This window comes from Sapajus apella, unplaced genomic scaffold, assembly GCF_009761245.1.
Source record: "Sapajus apella isolate SASKATOON/1434 unplaced genomic scaffold, GSC_monkey_1.0 scaffold53, whole genome shotgun sequence".
Classification (NCBI taxonomy): Eukaryota; Metazoa; Chordata; class Mammalia; order Primates; family Cebidae; genus Sapajus; species Sapajus apella.
The window spans coordinates 8071033-8090570 of NW_022436993.1; the positions used below are offsets into that span (position 1 = coordinate 8071033).

A 19538-nucleotide genomic window follows, 5' to 3' on the forward strand; every position below is an offset into this window, starting at 1 on the left:
TAGAAAATCCTCCAGTCCTGACCCAGGACTTTAGCCCCGTTAGCCACAGAAATCATTTCTAAGACAGGGAGGGGAAATCCTCTCTTTTTGATAGATAAATTCTATCAAAATCTAAAAGTTCCTTGCCAGCATCAAACTTTGCTATTTTGGAAGGACAGAAATGAGAGTTAAGTTTTCCAGGAAAGAAAGAAAAAAATGATCTCTTCCGATGGCTGTGAGCTCGGAAGCAAACACCCAGGAACAAATAAAACTACTGGAAGTTTCGGGATTCCGTTTTGGACAGCTTTTCTTAAAAATTCTTGATTTCATACCAAATGTTATACCTGAATCGCACCTTTAAATGAGTAAAAGGAAACAAAAAAGAAATGTAACTTTTACTTTGTTGGTGCTTTGGAAAAAGGAATGTAAAATCTTAGGGGTTTCGGTGTGTTGTGCCTCTATAAAACGCTATCCTGTTGTCAATACATTTTTTTTCAAATGGCTTCTGGTGTTTTAGGGTTGGCTATCTTCCTCAGGAACATCGACCATGAGTGAATCGACTCACCTCTGTTCTGCCAAGAAGGCAAAGTTGGATTGTGGAGCAGAACTAGAAATTATTTTAGATGAGAAAATTGTCTCATCAAAGAAATATCTTTTTCCTAATTTATTATTTTACTACAAATAAGCTACAAATTTAACCAGGAGTATTGAGAATCACAGAGAGATGGATAAAGACAGTATTTCTAGTTTCTCCGAGAACCAGCATAAACTTTACTCTGGTTTTGAACCATAAACATTTAAAAAATTCTATAAATGAACAGAGAAGACCATTATTGTTGCCCAGATCTCTTAAAGAAAGGCAACCAACACACTTCCCAGAAAAATAAATGGCTTTCAATTGCACTCCCTCCACCACCTCCTTGCTTAAGAGGCAAATCATTTCTAATCACAGTTGATTTGGGTCCTTGGAAATAATCTGCAGAAATAATGGCTGGGTGGATTAACCAGGAAAACATGCATGAATCACTGATCTTCAAGCTCTGTCTAGAGTTCAAGGTTCAGTTTTGCGGAGTCTCTCCAGGGCCGTGGTAGCCCTCTCAGTGGAGGACAGGGACCAACTTGGCTGTGAAGCCCAGACCACAGACTGCACCCAAGATGATCTCATCTTATCTGTTTTATATTTGGAGTTTTATTTTTCAAAAATGTTTCTCCAGCTTAAGGAAAAAAACAATTTGAGAACCACTTTATGAAATCATTTGTTCCCTTCACCCTATTAATTTATCTAGGCTTGCTATGATTATCTTTTATAATGTAATGAAATCTTTCAGATAAGCACTATGAGCTCCCTTAAAATAATGTAATATTGATAGGGGACTACAAGAAGAGAAGCACCTTTTTTTCTCTGGATGTCCCTAGAAGATGCAATGCAAGGGAGTATAATGCCAGATAACAGTAATTGAACAAAGCTTACAAAAATCAGCAGAACATTGTCTCATGAAAGATATCTCTTTAATGAAATTGATTCTACATCTTTCAAAAGATACATTTGTGAGATAACTTTTCTAAGTACCAGTAAGCACCAGATTAAATTAGAATATCTTTTAATATATATGTGGTAGTCCATATTAGTTTCCATTGTTCAATTTCATCAATGGTATATTCAGCTTTGTCATCTGAACTCTTAAGATTGATTATTCCAAGCAGAAGTGAATTAATTTCAGTAGAAACACTTTTCCAAGGCTTATAGAGTTTGCTACAAGGTTACCAAGTTGATATCCTTAATATTTTAAAAACTTTATGCTTGAGAATTTTAAGTATACACACACACATACACACACACACATACACACACACACACACACACACAGAGCTGAGTTCAATTTGCCTCTTGAAGTCTAAGTTAATAACGATGCTTAAAAAACAATGCTTAAAAATGCTGTTTAGTAGTGCCTTTAGTATACAGAAAGCTTTGTTTTTCTTTCAAAATTCTTCTTATACCTTCTTTATCATAAGTGTGTGAGCTTGCCTTGGTCAGTTTCTAAAATTGTACCAGGCTCAGGTCCTTAAGTAGATTGCCAACAAAGAATTAGTAAACACATTCCACTTTAAAGCATGATTCTGGTCATAAAACAGTATTCTTCCATATTTCCTTGCTTTTTCTACATCAGATTTGTCAGGCATATAAAATATCAAATTACTAAATGCTAATTCCATTAGAGTGTTATGCAGCTCATGTGTACTAATGTTCTATGTCTTATTAAAGACAGCACTAAAAAAAAGAAAAAGGATTTTAAGAATTTGGCTGTGAAGCAATTTTCTCCTTCATAAAATACAGTTAATGTCATCTTATGTTAACAGAAGCATTCTTAGACTTGTAGTTTTTTCCTAAATTTTGCTTTTAATGCAACTGACTTAGAATTTCAGAGCACACCCCTTTTACCCAGACAGAAAAATATTTAAAGCAAGAGCTATGTAAGCATATGTAGAATGCATATGTAGTGTAGAATCCTCATGTTCTCTCTCCTTCCGTTTATAACACCCATCAGCTCAACAACTTCAAAATCATTTCTATCATTCATTTGCGAACACTATTGCATCAATCTGACTTACTCCTTCACTTGCTGTCTGCTGTTTCCTTTAAGTAATACTCATTAAAAGTGTTTATATACCATGCTACCACTGTTTACTCCATTAAACCCTGTGAAACCAGAGAGCCAATGATTTTTTTCAAACTAGATCATTATGATGACATATTTACCTTTTTTCCATTAATCAATACATTTGTTACATATCCTCCATTTATCTGGCAAACTTGTCCTGTAACAGGCCAGATGTGGTGAATATTCTGGGCTTACAGGTCATACAGTTTGTGTCACAAGAATTCCATTGTAGAGAATAATTGCACTAATGTAGAAATGCTAGTTCTCCTTAGGTTCTGAACGTACCAGATGAAATAAAAACTTAGACAAGAGCAGGGACTGGAGGACAACCAGAAATACCAGCAGAGTGCTAAGGAGGGAGGCCATATAATTTATAGGGCAAACCATGATATGTTTGCAAGAGAAAGGAGGCATTCACTGGCTAAATGAGACATTAGGACAAGAAACCTAAGGCATGTGGTGTACAGGGAATTAATCTGATTCTCATCCTTCACAGAAAACATTGGTGTTTTTACAGATTCCGTGTTCAATTTCAGACAGTCTTTTCAACCAAGTTTTCTTGTATGCTTATCTCCTAACATGAACACATTCTTGTCTACTTTGTTATTTTAGATAATGCAGGTTTATGCTTTCAAACTAAAATCTTAAATGTCTGAAAAATTTTCAGCCCATTTTTTTCTAAAATATAACATCAAAGATTATTCTCTTTTCGTAGGTGATGTCTCTGGCTCTATGTGGGTGTTACAGAAATACAAATATGTGTTCCACTTTCTGATCTATGAGTAGAAAATGTTGCAGAAAAAGTGATATAAAAATAATTTTCCCATGCAAAATAACACATTCTTCAAACACCTTTTTTGCTACATGCCATTTTAATTAATTATTCAGAAATCTTTTTTATAACTCTCTGTGTGCTATTTTTATTACTTTGTCCAGTCTGTGGTTTTAATTTTTTTATGAGGACCCTACCTTGTCAATTATGCACTTTGCAATAACCTCAATTATTTTCAAAGGCAATTGTATATGTATCTTTTATAACAAGCCATTGGAATAATTTTGAATGGAGGTTAATATAACTAAGCTAATAAAACCTTTAGAGTAGGCCAGGAAGGGCTTCTTCCTCTTTCCTGATGGACACCACTGCTTAGGGTTGCTTAGCCAGTCTATGCACATACTTGGTAAGGCTACATATAGCAAACATTTCAACCTTAGCATTTACTTTTTCATTTCTCCTAACATTCATCCAGCCTACAAAAAAAATTATTTTAAGTCCTGCCTCCACCAATTCCTAGTTTCATAACCTTGGGTAAGCTTTATTACCTTCCTGATTCTCATTGACTTAATTTGTAAAACAGGGACCTAACTCTCAACTCTTCATGCAATTGTAAGGTTTGAGATCCAATAATTAATAGAATTTAGTGGCAGTAAAGCCTTTCATGGGCTTTGTGGCACATAGTAAATACAAAATAAAAGGTAGCTATTATAGATATTTTAAGCATCTCTAGGTATAAGGCAGGCCTACCCTTAAAATAACTCTCCTGTCCTTTCTTACAAAGCTCCTGTGATTTAAAATCAGCAAAAGCAGCAGGCAATCTGAGCAGTGATAAAAGAAACTTATGTGTTAGTGGAGTGCAGGGAAGGGATAGAATAAATCTGATGAGGGCATGGGTCAATACAGAGGTCGTCTCTGGTGCTCAGAAGACATTATTTTAGAAATATAAAATCTGTATATTTTTCAGAAAACCTATCATTAGAAAGTGTCGCAGCCAAGGTCGTGATTCATGGAGAGAATAAGAACAGCACTTCCTTGACTGTGAAGTGTCATCGAAGAAAAAATTCAAGAACTGAGGGTAAAAGTAAAAGTGGCTTTCTAGAAAGGAGAAAAAAATTAGTCTTATTAATCCAGGATCTGCCAATCGCTTTCTATAATATCCCAGAAAGGAAAAGTTGAATATTGACCTTTGTTCAACCAATAAATCTTATTTTTATGTTGAATTATCATCTTCTTTATTTTGCCTAGTAATATATATTAACTTGATCACATTGGCTTAGGATAACACAGAATGATCCATCCGAATTTCTTGTACTTTTCCATGAATGACAGAATTCCTAGCACATAATTTTCTTCAAAGGTCTTTGCAGGTCTTCTTCATGGATAAGACTGCATTTCCGACTCAGAACTGGACAGAAAATAAACTCTTTGGCATTTAGAAAACATCGTCAAAAATCTTAAATAGGATGTTCCTATTAAGAAATATAAAATAGTTGGCTGGGCGCGGTGGCTCAAGCCTGTAATCCCAGCACTTTGGGAGGCCGAGGCGGGTGGATCACGAGGTCAAGAGATCGAGACCATCCTAGTCAACACGGTGAAACCCCGTCTCTACTAAAAATACAAAAAATTAGCTGGGCATGGTGGTGCATGCCTGTAATCCCAGCTACTCAGGAGGCTGAGGCAGGAGAATTGCCTGAACCCAGGAGGCGGAGATGCGGTGAGCCGAGATCGCGCCATTGCACTCCAGCCTGGGTAACAAGAGCGAAACTCCGTCCCAAAGGAAAAAAAATAAATAAATAAATAAATAAAATTAAGAAATATAAAATAGTCATATTTGCATTTTCTGGGGGTAGCTTTTAACAAAAGTGAAAAATCAGAAACAATCCCAATGACATTTTAATAATTTTCTTACAATAAATATTAAAAGAGCTGGCATGAGTATGAACATGTATTTTAAGTGTTTTTCCATATTTTAACATTAGATTCCCCATAAAACAATAACTAAAGCATAAACTACTTTTTAAAAATGCTTTCATTTACCATCGTACCAACCTTTACAATAGAAAACTGTTCATCTAAGGTTCATTTTATATTCAATACTCAATTTTTAACAGATGAGCTTTGCCTTTTGTTTTTAAATTTTTATTTTCTTGTTCTCTAAGGATCATAATTTTTTCCATGCCAATTTAGCACCCACTGTTTTAAAAGTGAACAAATGCAATTTGATTTTTGGACAATTAACTTCTGATTATTTCCAGGGGAACTCATTTTATTAGTGCAAGCAAGCTAAAACAACGAAATATATAATTTTCACTAAATGCTCCATTTTTAGATACTCCGTATATGTTTGTTGGATGGAATTTGTTGAAGTCTAGCCTTTCTACATTATAACCATATAAAGTGCAGCCACTACAGTTGGTTAACACATAAACAAAACTTCAAAATCACTTGGATCATTTTGAAAAAGCAATTATAACCATATGTGATGCTAAATAATTCTACAGACTTTATCTCCAGTTTGCCAAACGGTACTCAGATGGGAAGCACACATTGCATTTGCTGACTGGAAAATCAAAGATGACTTAAGAGAATGCCTTCATATTTCAGGTGGGACTTAGTTATTAGGAGACTTGGCTTAAGCACCTATTTCTTTAGAGTTTGGAAAAAAGAAAACTGGTTTCTACTCTTTATTCACGTCCCTCATTAAAGACTGGCAGATGGCTCAGTGGCCAAAAGAAGACAGAGACCAAAATGCAAAATAGATGAATAGGTAGAAGATGCTAGAAATGTAACTATAAATATACAGAGTTCAATACTATTAGTATTTTGAAAAAAGACAAGAATTACATGCATGTTATATCCATCATCTAGTAAGTCAAGTACTATCTTTCCAGAGGAAAGTTAGCTAGTCTATAGATTCAGCATTGATATTTTTCTGCTTCTAAAAAGTTGTTTCGAATTTTTCTGAATACCCAAAGTGTCCAAATAAACTTTAATATCTATTTCCCTCCTTTCTTTTAAAAAGTGTGTTCCTTTGTTTATCGATGGATTTTATTATAGAAAATATGTGCATGTGGTAAAAATTCAAAGCTTTCAAAGATTTGATTATGGTGAAATGGTAATATGTATTTCTCTTTATGCCAGTTTCTAATCCATGACAGTTTCTCCAAAGGGAAGCCCTGTTACTAGTACCTTAGACACTTTTCAAAAGGATTCTTTACATCAAAATATATTTCAAAATGCATTCACATTATGGATAAAATAACATAATACCTCCCTATATTGTTATAGTTGATCCACACAAAAATAATTAGTACACTTTTGTTAAACTTAGGTTTGGGAGGCTCAAAGGAGGCAAAAATAAACTTTTACTTTGCGTTCTAAAAAGACAATCTTGTTTATGCTATATTTCAGAACAAGGTATTTAATAGAAATGCTAATATTCTTTATTAAAATTTAAAAAACTGATTATAAGGGGTCTTGTACTAAAATACATTCAAAATTCAATTTATCTCTTATAGCATTCCAAGTTAAAAACAACCATCTTAGATGTATGGCATTTTTAGAAGCTCCTTAAATTTCTTTAAAACACTGATTGCCACTTGGATAGCAATAATTTAATATAAACTCAGAACTAAAGAAAGTTCCACTGTTTTTAACTAGTTCACAACATTCTAAAATCTTCTGATTTATTTATTATAAATACTACACTTATTCAAAAGCCTCTTGCTTTCTTTTATCAGGCTCAATTTCATTAGCCCTTAATATATTTCAATAACAAATATATCTGCAGAATTTTTTCTATAATATTTCTCAATTCCAAATTAAGAATGAATGAGTGCCTCCACACAACTTAGGCAAAATCTCTGCAGTCTTCCAGGCCCCTTAGCTCAGACATACAAGATCAGCCTTTCTACAGATCTCATCCTAGACTACCTCAGCATTCTCCAAAACAGTTTATTAACAATCTGAATCCCTGGGATCCACTTTGGACCTACTGAATATGAATCTTCAGTGAGCTGTAGAGTAATCTGCATCTTGACAAAATTCTGTGACAATTCTGAGCTGTATTAATATTATGCTGTGAAATAAGCCAGGCACGGAAAGATGGGTACTGCCTGTTCTCAGGCACGTGCAAGCTAAAAATGTTGATCTCATAGAAGTAGAGAATAGAATAATGGTTACTAGAGGTAAGAAAGGATGGAGGAAGGGGGAGATACCAAAAAGGTGGTTAATGAATACAAAATACGCTCAGATAGAAGGAATAAGTTCTAGTGTTCTGTTTGTGGGCAATTAACTTCTAACTATTTTAATATATATTTAGTAACATGTTAAATATATATTTAGTATATATTTAATAATATTCACATTTATTTACACTCATATGAAATGGAGGGGCAACCAGTTGAATATTCTTTTATTATCATTGGACAAACAGCATCTATTCTGTGTGTGTGTGTGTGTGTGTGTGTGTGTGTACACTTTATTATTATTACTATATTTTTTGAGACAAGTCTCATTCTTGTCCCCCAGGCTGGAATGCAACGGCATGATCTGGGCTCACTGCAACCTCTGCCTCCCGGGTTCAAGTGATTCTCCTGCCTCAGCCTCCTGAGTAGCTGGGATTACAGGCACCTGCCACCACACCTGGCTAATTTTTGTATTTTTGTAGAGATGGGGTTTTACCATGTTGGCCAGGCTGGTCTCAAACCCCTGACCTCAGGTGATCCACTACGCTCAGCCTCCCAAAGTGCTGGGATTACAGGTGTGAGCCACTGTGCCCTGGCTAAATATATATTTAATATATATTTAATTGAATATTGAATATAAAAAGAACCTTAGATTAACAGTTTTCTATTGAAAAGGCTAATATGATGGTAAATGAGAATATTTTACAAACGTAGTTTACAGTTTAGTTATTTGTTTTGTGGAGAATGTGATGTTAAAATATAGAAAGACATTTAAAACACATGTTCATACTCAAGCCAGCTCTTTTAATATTTATGTAAGAAAATTATTTAAATGTCAACAGGATTGTTTCTGATTTTTCACTTTTGTTAAAAGCTATCCCCCAGAAAAGTGAAAATATGACTACTTTTATTTCTTAATAGGAACATCCTACTTAAGATTTTGATGATTTTTCTAAATGCTAAAATATTTATTTTCTGTCCAGTTCTGAGTCAGAGATGCAGTCTTACCCACGAAGAAGACCTGCAAAGAGTTCTGAAGGAAATTTTGTGCTAGGAATTAATATAAAATTTATTGTATATTTTCAAATAGCTAGATGAACAGATTTTACAGGTTCCTAACACCAAGACATAATAAATGTTTGAGGTGATTGATATGCTAATTATACTGATTTGATCATTACACATTGTATACATGTATTACAATATACTGTACCCTATAAATGTGTATAATTATGATGCGTCAATTAAAGATAATACATGCAAAAAGATCTACAAAGAAGAAACTTTGAGAACTACTGAAATTGGGTTCGTTCAGCTTTAAGGAATATCACAATCGGATATATCTAGATGACACATGGATTTTCCATTCCAGGATATAGAGTAAGCAGGCTTTACTGCTTTGTTTAAGGTGAGCTTGCTATTGCTGGCTGTGCCACTAGGTATCCAACCAGACATTTCACTGTAACTCACCCAAAGTCATAAAACATGGCTTCCTTTACAGTAGTATTATTGGGATTTTTTGGAATCTTTTTAATAACTCAGGAATGCTACCTCAATTCTTGAACGCTCCTGAACCTAGGGTACCGGGCAGCTGAGTACCGCCTGACACAGAAAGCCCAAATACACTTACTAAAGAATACACCATTGGATGCAACAATCTCATTACGGGGTATATACTCAAAGGAATATAAATTATTCTATAATAAAGATACATGCATACATACATTCATTGCAGCACTATTCACAATAGCAAAGACATGAAATCAACTTAAATGTCCATTAATGGTAGACTGAAAAAAGAAAATGTGATACATATACATGATGGAATACTATATGGCCATTAAAAAAGAACAATATCATGTTCTTTGCAGGAGCATGGATGAAGCTGGAGTCCATTATACTTAGCAGGCTAACCCAGTAACTGAAAACCAAATACTGTATGTTCTCATTTGTAAGTGGGAGCTAAATATGAGAACAGATGAACACAAAGAGAGGAACAACACACACAGGGGCCTCCCAAAGGGTGAGGAGTGGGAGGATGGGGAAGATCAGAGAATATAACTATTGGTTAGTAGGCTTAGTACCTGGTGACAAACTAATCTGTACATCAAACTCCCATGACATGAGTTTACCTATATAACAAACCTGCATGTGTACTCCTTAACCTAAAATAAAAGTTAAAGAGAAAAATAATATACTGTAGAGAAAGAATCTCATGCAGTTTAGACCTAGGCTGGTGTGGGTTTCAGACGTATGGGCAATTTATGCACTGTCGCTAACCGCAGACAAAGTTTAGTATTTCTTTGATGGCTTCAATTTGAAATGACAATGGTTCTCTCTCTTCCTGTCTATGATGATTAGGCAGTGTGACAATAAGGTATTCCAATTAATATTTTTCAATTAAATGATTTTGTTGAATCTGGTATTTCAGCAAGGACTATTTTATCAAAGACAAAAATGAATTTTGTCCAAATTATAAATAGATTTGTATTTTTTATTTTAAACCTGGTATTTATATCATGAAAATCATCACATTTTTAGCTCCCGAAATATTACTAATCAGTAATTCTGATAAGTAAAAAGAAGTAGTATCAACTTACAAGGATGTCAGCATATGGGACCCTAGATAGCAAAAGTTTGTGAAACTCTGAATGCTTGCTGAGTTCTAAATGTCCATCTGAAATTAGGGGCCTTGGCAAGCAAAACCTTATCCTATCGCAATCCACTAAAATAAGCCTAAAGTTGTAATTAATTTTGGAACAGTTCCCTTGGGTTTCCTACATGGTTTTCTATTTGATTATTAGGTATGAATTTCAAAACTAATCACTAAAGCGACTTAACTTCCTTATATGAAACAATCACATAAATATATAGTCTAAAAGTAGTTTCGAATATGAACTTAGACCATAATGTCAAAAGGGTTATAAAGAAATGCTTTGACTCTAGGATACAAAAGGTACCTTGGAACAGGAACAATTAAACTGACTCTCTACTGATTTATTTTAATTTACAAATTTTACTCTCAGCCATATATTTCAAGAATATCTGGCTTGTCATTGAATAATTGTGGTATCCTGATTCTCTCCTTTCAATCTTAAAATCCTTAAAGCTAAATTAGACCAAGAGAATGCTTTATAATCATTCCCCGAAGGATGAGCATGGAAGCTGCCCCTTGCTGGAGGGCTAGATTCTACGATAAGTAGGCAAAACTCATATAGAGTCAAATTATGCTTGGAATTCCCTTGATAAGACATTCTTCGAGTGCCCGGCACACTGTCTCTTAATACACACAGTTTTTCCTGTAAAGTCATAATGGACTGTGAGGCCTCAGGTTGACCCTACATAAAGTTGTTGGCTTACTTTTAAAACCTCACGGTATGGAAAGTACCCACAGGTTTGTGTGTGTGTGTGTGTGTGTGTGTGTGTGTGTGTGTTTTGTTTTTCTTGTTTTTGTTTTTTACTTTAAGTGCTGGGATACATTTGCAGAACATGTCAGATTGTTACGTAGGTATACATGTGCCACGGTGGTTCTGCTGCACCTATCAACACGTCATCTAGATTTTAAGCCCTGAATGCATTAGGTATTTGTCCTAATGCTCTCCCTCTTCTTGCCTCCAACCCCCTGACAAGCCACGGTGTGTGACTGTTCCCCTCCCTGTGTCCATGTGTTCTCATTGTTCCCACTTATGAGAATCCACTTATGAATGAGAACATTCGGTGTTTGGTTTTCTGTTCCTGTGTTAGTTTGCTGAAAATGATTGTTTCCAGCTTCGTCCATGTCCCTACAGAGGATACACCCATAGTGTGTTTTTAAGCACTAAAGTCACACTCAATGTTGCAAATATACACACTTAAAGGGGCACATAGAAACAAAACCAGAAGAGAAAGGCATATTCATATCTCTTTGCTACTTTTATTCAGAAGCAAAAGGTGAGTGATTCAGGAAAGGTTGCATCAGTTGAACTACTTAAATTTGTTTTCTGTCTCTCTCTGTCTCTCTCTAAACTTAGTTTAATTTCTGTAAGCTAAACGAGCATATGACATGAGTGCATCTTATTTGCAAAAATTAGCTGCCCCTATGTAAGAAGGATTTCTTTTACCCTTAATCTTCACTGCTAACACATTTTCATATTATTAATCAATTAGCCAACATTTCTGACTTGATACATTTTCAAAATTTTTGAAATATACATGATTTTTTAGATTTTGCTATGTAAGATTATATGTAGTTTATACATAATTTTATCCATAATATAATTTGTATATACTACATAAAATTATGTAATTTATATATTGCACATAATTTATATGTATTACATCATATATATAGAACAAGTATAAAACTGGCACCTACTTGTACATTAATTAATTTATGAAATATAAGTGATTCTTTTTGTTTCTCTTTTCATTACCACAAAGGAATTAAGTTCATTCAATGGAAAAAAACAGCAGTTCCAGAATACACTCAGGGAAATGCAATAGAAATAGCAAAGTTCAGAAAGTGTAGAAAAGTTGTTAGGAAACATCGTTTTTCCATCATCTCATATTTTTTCTCAAATAATTATGTGATATTACTATTCTGTAAATACATGTCTTTACTGATAATAAGGATGGGATTATTCTGTTTATTCTTTTAATGGATGGAATCATGGAATACTTTTATTCACGTTTTTACCAGGAACAAGCTTATAACTTTGACTGGATCTAAGAAAATATAAGGTGGAAAATTTTGTTTTAAAGTGAGGCACCAAAAGATTAACACCAAGAGATTAAGTGTTACATGCTTCACTGTGAATACTGACATCTTATGCCATGCACCAGCTTAGTTCTTTCTATAGAAATTTGGTTAACAGTGATAAAACTGAGTGGATAGTAATGGCCAAAATGAGCAATTAGAATTCTCAGGGAAGTAGAAATTCCCTGCCTCAATTATCTGCATAATTCAGTCCACCTGTGTGTGTAGCATATCCATATTTGTCCAGACACTGTGTTGGGTATTATGGAAGATGCGAAAATGAGTCAGAGTGCATTTCTACTCCTTAGAAGAGCTTACGTTATTTCTTTCTCCTTTTGCTGGTTCCTCCTTCTGTCTCCCAATTCAGGTGGCAAAAATTCAAATTATACAAAAAGTCCATAATAAACAGTAATACTCTCATGTCTCTCCCTGTTCACTTCTTTCCCAAGCTACAAATATTGTTGTCAGTTTCTCACAAATCTTTTCAGAGGTATTCTCTATTTGCAAACATATATTGTATGCAAATAAACTTAAAATAATTCTATGTAATGAAAAATTAGCATCATACCTTATGATTCCATGCCACAAGGTGAGTTTCTGAAACCTCTTAAGCTGCTTTCATTTTATACTCTCTCCACAGCTGATCTCATTCAGTTCCATGAATTTAAACACTATCTATATGATAATGACTCTCCAGTCTGAACCTCTAGCCTTTCTTGGAATTCCTGGCTCACATATCCCCTATCTACTTAATAGTTCTACTTGAAGTCTGATAAGCATCTCAGACTTATCTTGTCCCCAAACAAACTCTTTATTTCTCTGTATCCTAGTCGTTATTTCTTGTGCTGTCTTACCCATCTCAAACAAGTGCCAACATCCAGCAAGTTGCTGAAACAAAAATCTAAGAAGTATCCTTGATTCTTCTTTTTCCCTCTACTTCACTTTTAATTCATTAGTGAATAATCCATTTCTGAAAACCAAACACTACAGATTCTCACTCTCAAGGGGGAGTTGAACAATGAGAACACGCAGATTCAGGGACACATCGTGGCCTGTCACGGGGTGGGGGACAAAGGGAGGGAGAGCATTAGGACAAATACCTAATGCATTCAGGGTTTAAAACCTAGATGACAGGTTGATAGGTGCAGCAAACCACCATGGCACATGTATACCTATGTAGCAAACCTGCATGTTCTGTACATGTATCCCAGAACTTAAAGAAGAATTAAAAAAAAAAAAAAGAAATGTAAAACAGCCAACCACTACAGAAAACCAATTTGATAGTTCCTTATAAAGTTATACGTTTACCACCCAACCCAGAGAAAAAAAAATCTGTCTGTAAAAAAAAAAAAAAAGTTATACATGAATATTCATAGTGGGTTTCTTCATTACTCTTAATAGCCTCTAAAAACAACCCAAATCTTCATCGGCGGGCAAATAGTAAACAAATTATTGTGTATTCACCTACTCAGCAATTAAGAGGACCAAATTTCTGATATTTGAAATAGCACAGTATAGATTAATGAAAAAAAATTTATGTTGGGTGAAAGAAAGCTCAACTCAGAATTGTAAATACTGTCTGATTCTCTTTATTTTTTGCGTAGATTGGGCAGTATAAATGTATGATGACAGAAATAAGATCAGTGGGTGCTACATAAGGTGGTGGTGGTAAGGAGGAATTGGCTGTAGGGGAACAAGAAGGAAATCTATATTTTGATGCAGGGATGGTTACATGGGAATTTACACTTTTCAAAGCTGCCTCATATGCTTAAAACGTGTGTATTTTATTGTATGTAAATTATACTTCAATAAACTTGATTAAACACAGACACACGCATGCGTACACACACACACACAGACACCCAAAAATAATCCTTTTCCTTCCAAAATGCCTTGCATTGATTCATCTCTCCTGATCCTCAGCATCATCATCCTTGTTCAAGTTACTATGGTAGCTCCCGTGGACTATTGCACGTGCTCACTACTAGCCTCTTCCTTTTCATTCTGAACCACTCCCCAAACAAACAAACAAAAACTCTGTTCTCCATGAAGCAGCCAATGTTCCTCTTTTTATTTATTTATTTTTTTTCAGACGGAGTCTCACTCTCTCTCCAGGCGGGAGTGCAGTGGCACAATCTCAGCTCACTGGCAACTTCCGCCTCCCGGGTTCAAGCGATTCTTCTGCCTCAGCCTCTTGAGTAGCTGGAATTCAGGCATGTGCCACCAAGCCCAGCTGATTTTTGTATTTTTAATAGAGATGGCGTTTCATCGTGTTAGCCCAGGATGGTCTCCATCTCTTGACCTCGTGATCCTCCTGCCTCGACCTCCCAAAGTGCTGGGATTACAGGTGTGAGCCACTGGGCCTGGCCGCAAAGTTCTATTTTTAAAATATGGTAAAATCACATCCCTCCTTTGCATAAGTTATAAAATCTAAGTGCTTTCCAATATTCTGAGAATAAAATTCTCCCTAGCTTACAGAACCATCTGTGTCCCAGTACTTGGGCACCCTTCTGAGCCTATCTGATGTCACTCTCACTCCAAAACCAGTTTGGAATTCCCCCAATACATTATCTCTTTTCCTCATCTGGTCAAGCAGAGACCCATCAGAGGGCCACTGCATGGGTCATTCAAATGGCATTTCAATGCTCTTTGCTTTCATCTAGATGTAGCTGCCTATCTATCATTCAGATATTTAATTATTACCCCTTCCAAAAAGCCTTTCCTGGCCACCCAGTCAAGAATGACTACTGGGTCTTTCAAATCCAGCAGATAACCCATTACTATCTGACTTCTTTTGCCTAATTATTAATTCATTAATTTTCTGGCCTACTAAGCTAAACTCCAAGCTCCATGAAAGTTACGGCTTTGATTAATACTTGATTATTTCTCTATCTTAGTGTTTAGATCAATGTCTGACATGTGTTAGGCATTCAATACATTGTTAAGTAAATAAGTGAGTGAATGAATACTTTAAGTGCAAAAATACATTTTCATTTAAAAACTAATCAAAGCAGCCTGGCCGCGGTGGCTCATGCCTGTAATCTTAGCACTTTGGGTGGCTGAGGCGGGCAGATCATGAGGTCAGGAGATCAAGACTATTCTGGCTAACACGGTGAAACCCTGCCTTTACTAAAAATACAAAAAATTAGCCAGGTGTGGGGCCATACACCTGTATTCCCAGCTACTCGGGAGGCTGAGGCAGGAGAATCACTTGAACTTGGGAAGCAAAGGTTGCAGTGAGCCAAGATCACGCCATTGCACTCCAGCCTGGGTGACAGAGCAAGACTCTGACTCAAAAAAAAAAAAAGCTAAAAAAAAAGCTTGCTGTCTTTACAAGAGCAAGTTTACTTAAAAACGATACCAAGAAGTAAACATCTGTTGTTACCAATTTTGTTGTATTTTCCCTTATATTGCCCTGTTTATTTCTCTTCCTGTAACACTCATCACTCTGAACTCTATTTTCTACATATCTATTTGCTTAAACTCTGACTCCGCATACCAAAATGGAAGCTCTCCTAAGGAAGTGATTTTGTCTGTCTTTTTTCAATACTCAATGCGCAACCTTGGTGAGTGACTTGATCAGCGACACTCATACATTTGTGTTGAATGAGTGAAGCTATAAGGTGCAGTTGAAAGTGACTGATTAGTTATCCTTCGTTTGCAATGAGGAAACAAAAGCACTCCTAGTTCAAAGAAATGGACCAAGTAATTTAAGTAAGCACTTGCAATTATGGATCTCTTTACATTCCTTTAACTCAAATTCTCTTACAGCTTGGGGAAGCCATTGCAAATATTTTGCCTTAGTTTTTGCTCCTTGAAAAATGGGAATTAAATGAAATAAACCAATTAAAATGATCTTTTTAGAGCAAGCCCAGCTTGAGAGTTCAGTAATTACCAGCAAGTGATTGTCATTCAGGGATAAGTTAAGCACACAGAGGAAAGTAAGAACAATGGGAGAAAAAGAATCAGAGGGCAATTTTTGTGCTGCTTAGGATAAGACTTCTCTTGTTTTGTTGAATTTGTTCATCAAAGCTCTAAAGTCTGGGGAAATGCTTCTGGGTAGCAAAGCAAAGAGTTCTGAAGCTTACAGGTCTAAGGAGAAATTAATAAAATGCAGTGGGGAAATTAAGTTGAACAAAAGTGCAATGAGGCATAGTTAAACTGATTAATTAAATAGGTTTTGATGGGTATATAACTGGGTTGCTGAAGAATTCAAAATCAAGCCAAGGTTTTAAATAAATGTTTGGTATTCAATAAAACACCAAATGGTAACATTCAGAAAACTCATGGTTTTTTTAGCAATGTTCTTAGATGAATTTCTTTCTCATTCATATGCCTCACCAACTCTCTTTTCCCCAGGAATCTTAAACTATGCTTTAAAAAATATGCAAAAGTCTTAGAATTTATTCAATTTTCCTCTCATTCTTCTAATGCCAGTTTCAAAACCATGATACTTTCTTGCGGCATCAACTAGGAAAGATTTATTTTTCAGTAATATGTCTACAATTTTTCAGAAAGCAATGAAAATTATCTTGCTTAATGCACCTGCAGCCTGGCAAGTGTTACGCAGAACAGGTGTCGAAAAAACAAGACCAAAAGCTGAGCATCACAGAGATGGAGGTTTGATTCCACACTTACTGCTTGAAGAGCTATTAGACCCTGCACAAGTAGCTTAGCTCCTAAAATGTCAGTTTTCTTCACTGTGAAAATGTTAAGTGTGGTATTTGAAAATTTCTTGGCTTAATGTCTGGCAGAGACACCTCTCAATAAATTGAAAGTATTAACAGCAGAAGGAGATTCCAACTTGCAGATATGTTTTGATTGTCAAAATTGCTTTTTTGGAACTTTAAACATACATTTCATCAAAAATTTATATTAAAAAGTGAAATGGTCAGTGCTAAGCAAATTTCTAGATGAATCTTCAAAGCCTTCATTTACCATAACACAATTTAAGTCAAAAATTATCCTAATTGTCTCCTAGTTAAGGTGGCCAAATGGTCCTTGTTTTTTTTTGTTTTTGTTTTTGTTTTTTCTGGACTTTCCTAGTTTTAGCACTGCAAGTCCCTCATCTTGGGAAACCCTTTGTGCCAGACAAATTTAAGTGTGATTCCTTCATTTGGGACCTAATCAATATTCATTTGTTCATCCTTTTTTTTTTTTTCTCCTGCAGTCCCAGGTATGTTCTTAGGCTCTGGAGATATAAGGACAAATTGGATATGGTCTCTGCCTTTAATAAACTTAGAGCCTAGCAAAGAAGACAGACAAATGAACAAGCATCGGCAAGGCCTACTGAAATGCGAATGATGGCAGTTTGCCCAGGATGCAGAGAAACACAGCCCATAGGCACCTCACGCAGACTTGGACAAGGAGATCACTGAAATGGATCTTGCTGAAATGCATCTTAAAGTAGGTATGCAGCCCAAACTGGTGCCTCCGATTTAGTTCCTTTGGACATTTTCCATTTCTCAGCTCAGAATCCCTTACATATACATAGTAAAACGCCATCTCTTTAGATTCCCTTAGGTCATTATCTAAACAGATTTTGAATAACTTCTGATATGCACATAATCGTTATGAAAAACTTAGTAAAATATCAGTATAAATAACCATAAACCCTTGCTTTTATAGCAGTTTCTCCTACTTTGGATATATAACTAACTTAAAAATCTCCTTTTAAAAATGCAAACTGCCTGCTTGCTTTTTTATTATTTGGAATTCACTTCACAAAGGAAATTACTAGAACGCCCCATTAAATTGAAAACAATACAGATGTTATCATAAATATTGTTCTAGCCATAATACTGCAGTAGTTGCTCCAAGGTTAGTAAATTAAAAATGTTTCCCAAAGCTTGTGATAGAAATATTGGCATTTTACTTTCAAATTCTTCAATAAGTTTAAAAGTATTCCTAGAGCATGTCTTTATCATTATAGCAAATGCTACAGCAAGAAGATAATAAGACAGACTGCTCATACAACTGAAAACTCAGGTGTAACATATGCAAACTAACAGCATGATTATTTGGTTTTCCTCCTGGGGAAAGAGACATTTGTCATAGGCTGTGAAGGTGAAAAGAGGACTTATTCCTAGGCAGACTGTAAACTTCATGGGGGCCAGGGACCATGTCAATATTGTTTACTGCTGTGTTCCCAGTACCCAGACCATAACTGATGCACAAAATGGTTGAGAAAATACAAAACAAATTTGCTAGTCTTTATCCTGTATTTCCAACAAATGATTATTCAGTCTCTGAAAAACTCTAGGAACTGAAAAATCATCTTTGCCACTTCTAAAAATCAGTAAACCTCTGTGACCCCAGTAAATTATGCAGCTTAAGTTTCAGGGTTGCTAGTTACAACATGAGGTCAAAACCATGTGTTCTATTTTTGTATTAGACTGTATCTCCAATCCTGACTAATAACCTTTGAGATGTTGCATAGGAATTTATTAAGAATGTTCATGTGATTATTATAAACCACCCTTGCTATGAAAAGATATCTCACACCATGCTTTCTGTAGAATATGAATCAAAACTTTAGTTTACAGACTCACCAACTGCTCTATAATCATCATGTATTTTAAGTCCCACGGAAAATTATAAATATAGGCCAGATATTGGCCTTATTGACTATAAAGGCTCTTGGTAATTTTCATACACACAATATTGCTAATGCATACATATGCCATACAGTTGATATCCACTTCAAATTCAGTGGGAGAGTAGAAGCAGGAAGTTTTTTTAAGTTTTATTATTTTTATTATTATTATATTTTTACCTTTGAAGTTTACTACACCAACTGCAGTTGAAGCCAATCTGAGAAGACACACAGGGGCCACATCTGTTAAACTGGAGGCATGCTAGGAAATAGGAAAGCACAAATTCATCAAGACCAACAGGCAACTTGGGGGAAAAGAGATTGCTCAGCCAAAATAAACATCACTGTCCCCCAATACTCAGGATCAAAATGCCCATGCTTGCCAAACACAATTGTAATGGTAGTTATTTAATATGATTATTATAACTATTAAACAGATCAGATCATCAAATTTGCAAATCATATTTTCCACCTAGGTTTACATATTCACTTACTAGGTAATGGGGTCATCTCCACAGCCGAAATGTTGGTAATTTTTGACATTTGTAGCTCCACTCGGTGGTATTCATAAATTGTTCTTCTCCGAACATCTAGAAAAACAAAAATG

At 35.3% G+C, this 19538-nt stretch overlaps 1 protein-coding gene across 1 annotated transcript in view; it reads right to left on the reverse strand.

Annotated features, from left to right (window-relative positions):
- Positions 1–19538, reverse strand: part of PLXDC2 (plexin domain containing 2) — a 425653-nt gene that overhangs the window by 70807 nt on the left and 335308 nt on the right. Inside the window, exons 8-9 of the mRNA XM_032243929.1 lie at positions 19426–19521; positions 19112–19193 (exon numbers count right to left, since the gene is read on the reverse strand). Coding sequence (XP_032099820.1) covers positions 19112–19193; positions 19426–19521 — 178 coding nt within the window. The remainder of the gene's footprint in view (positions 1–19111; positions 19194–19425; positions 19522–19538) is intronic.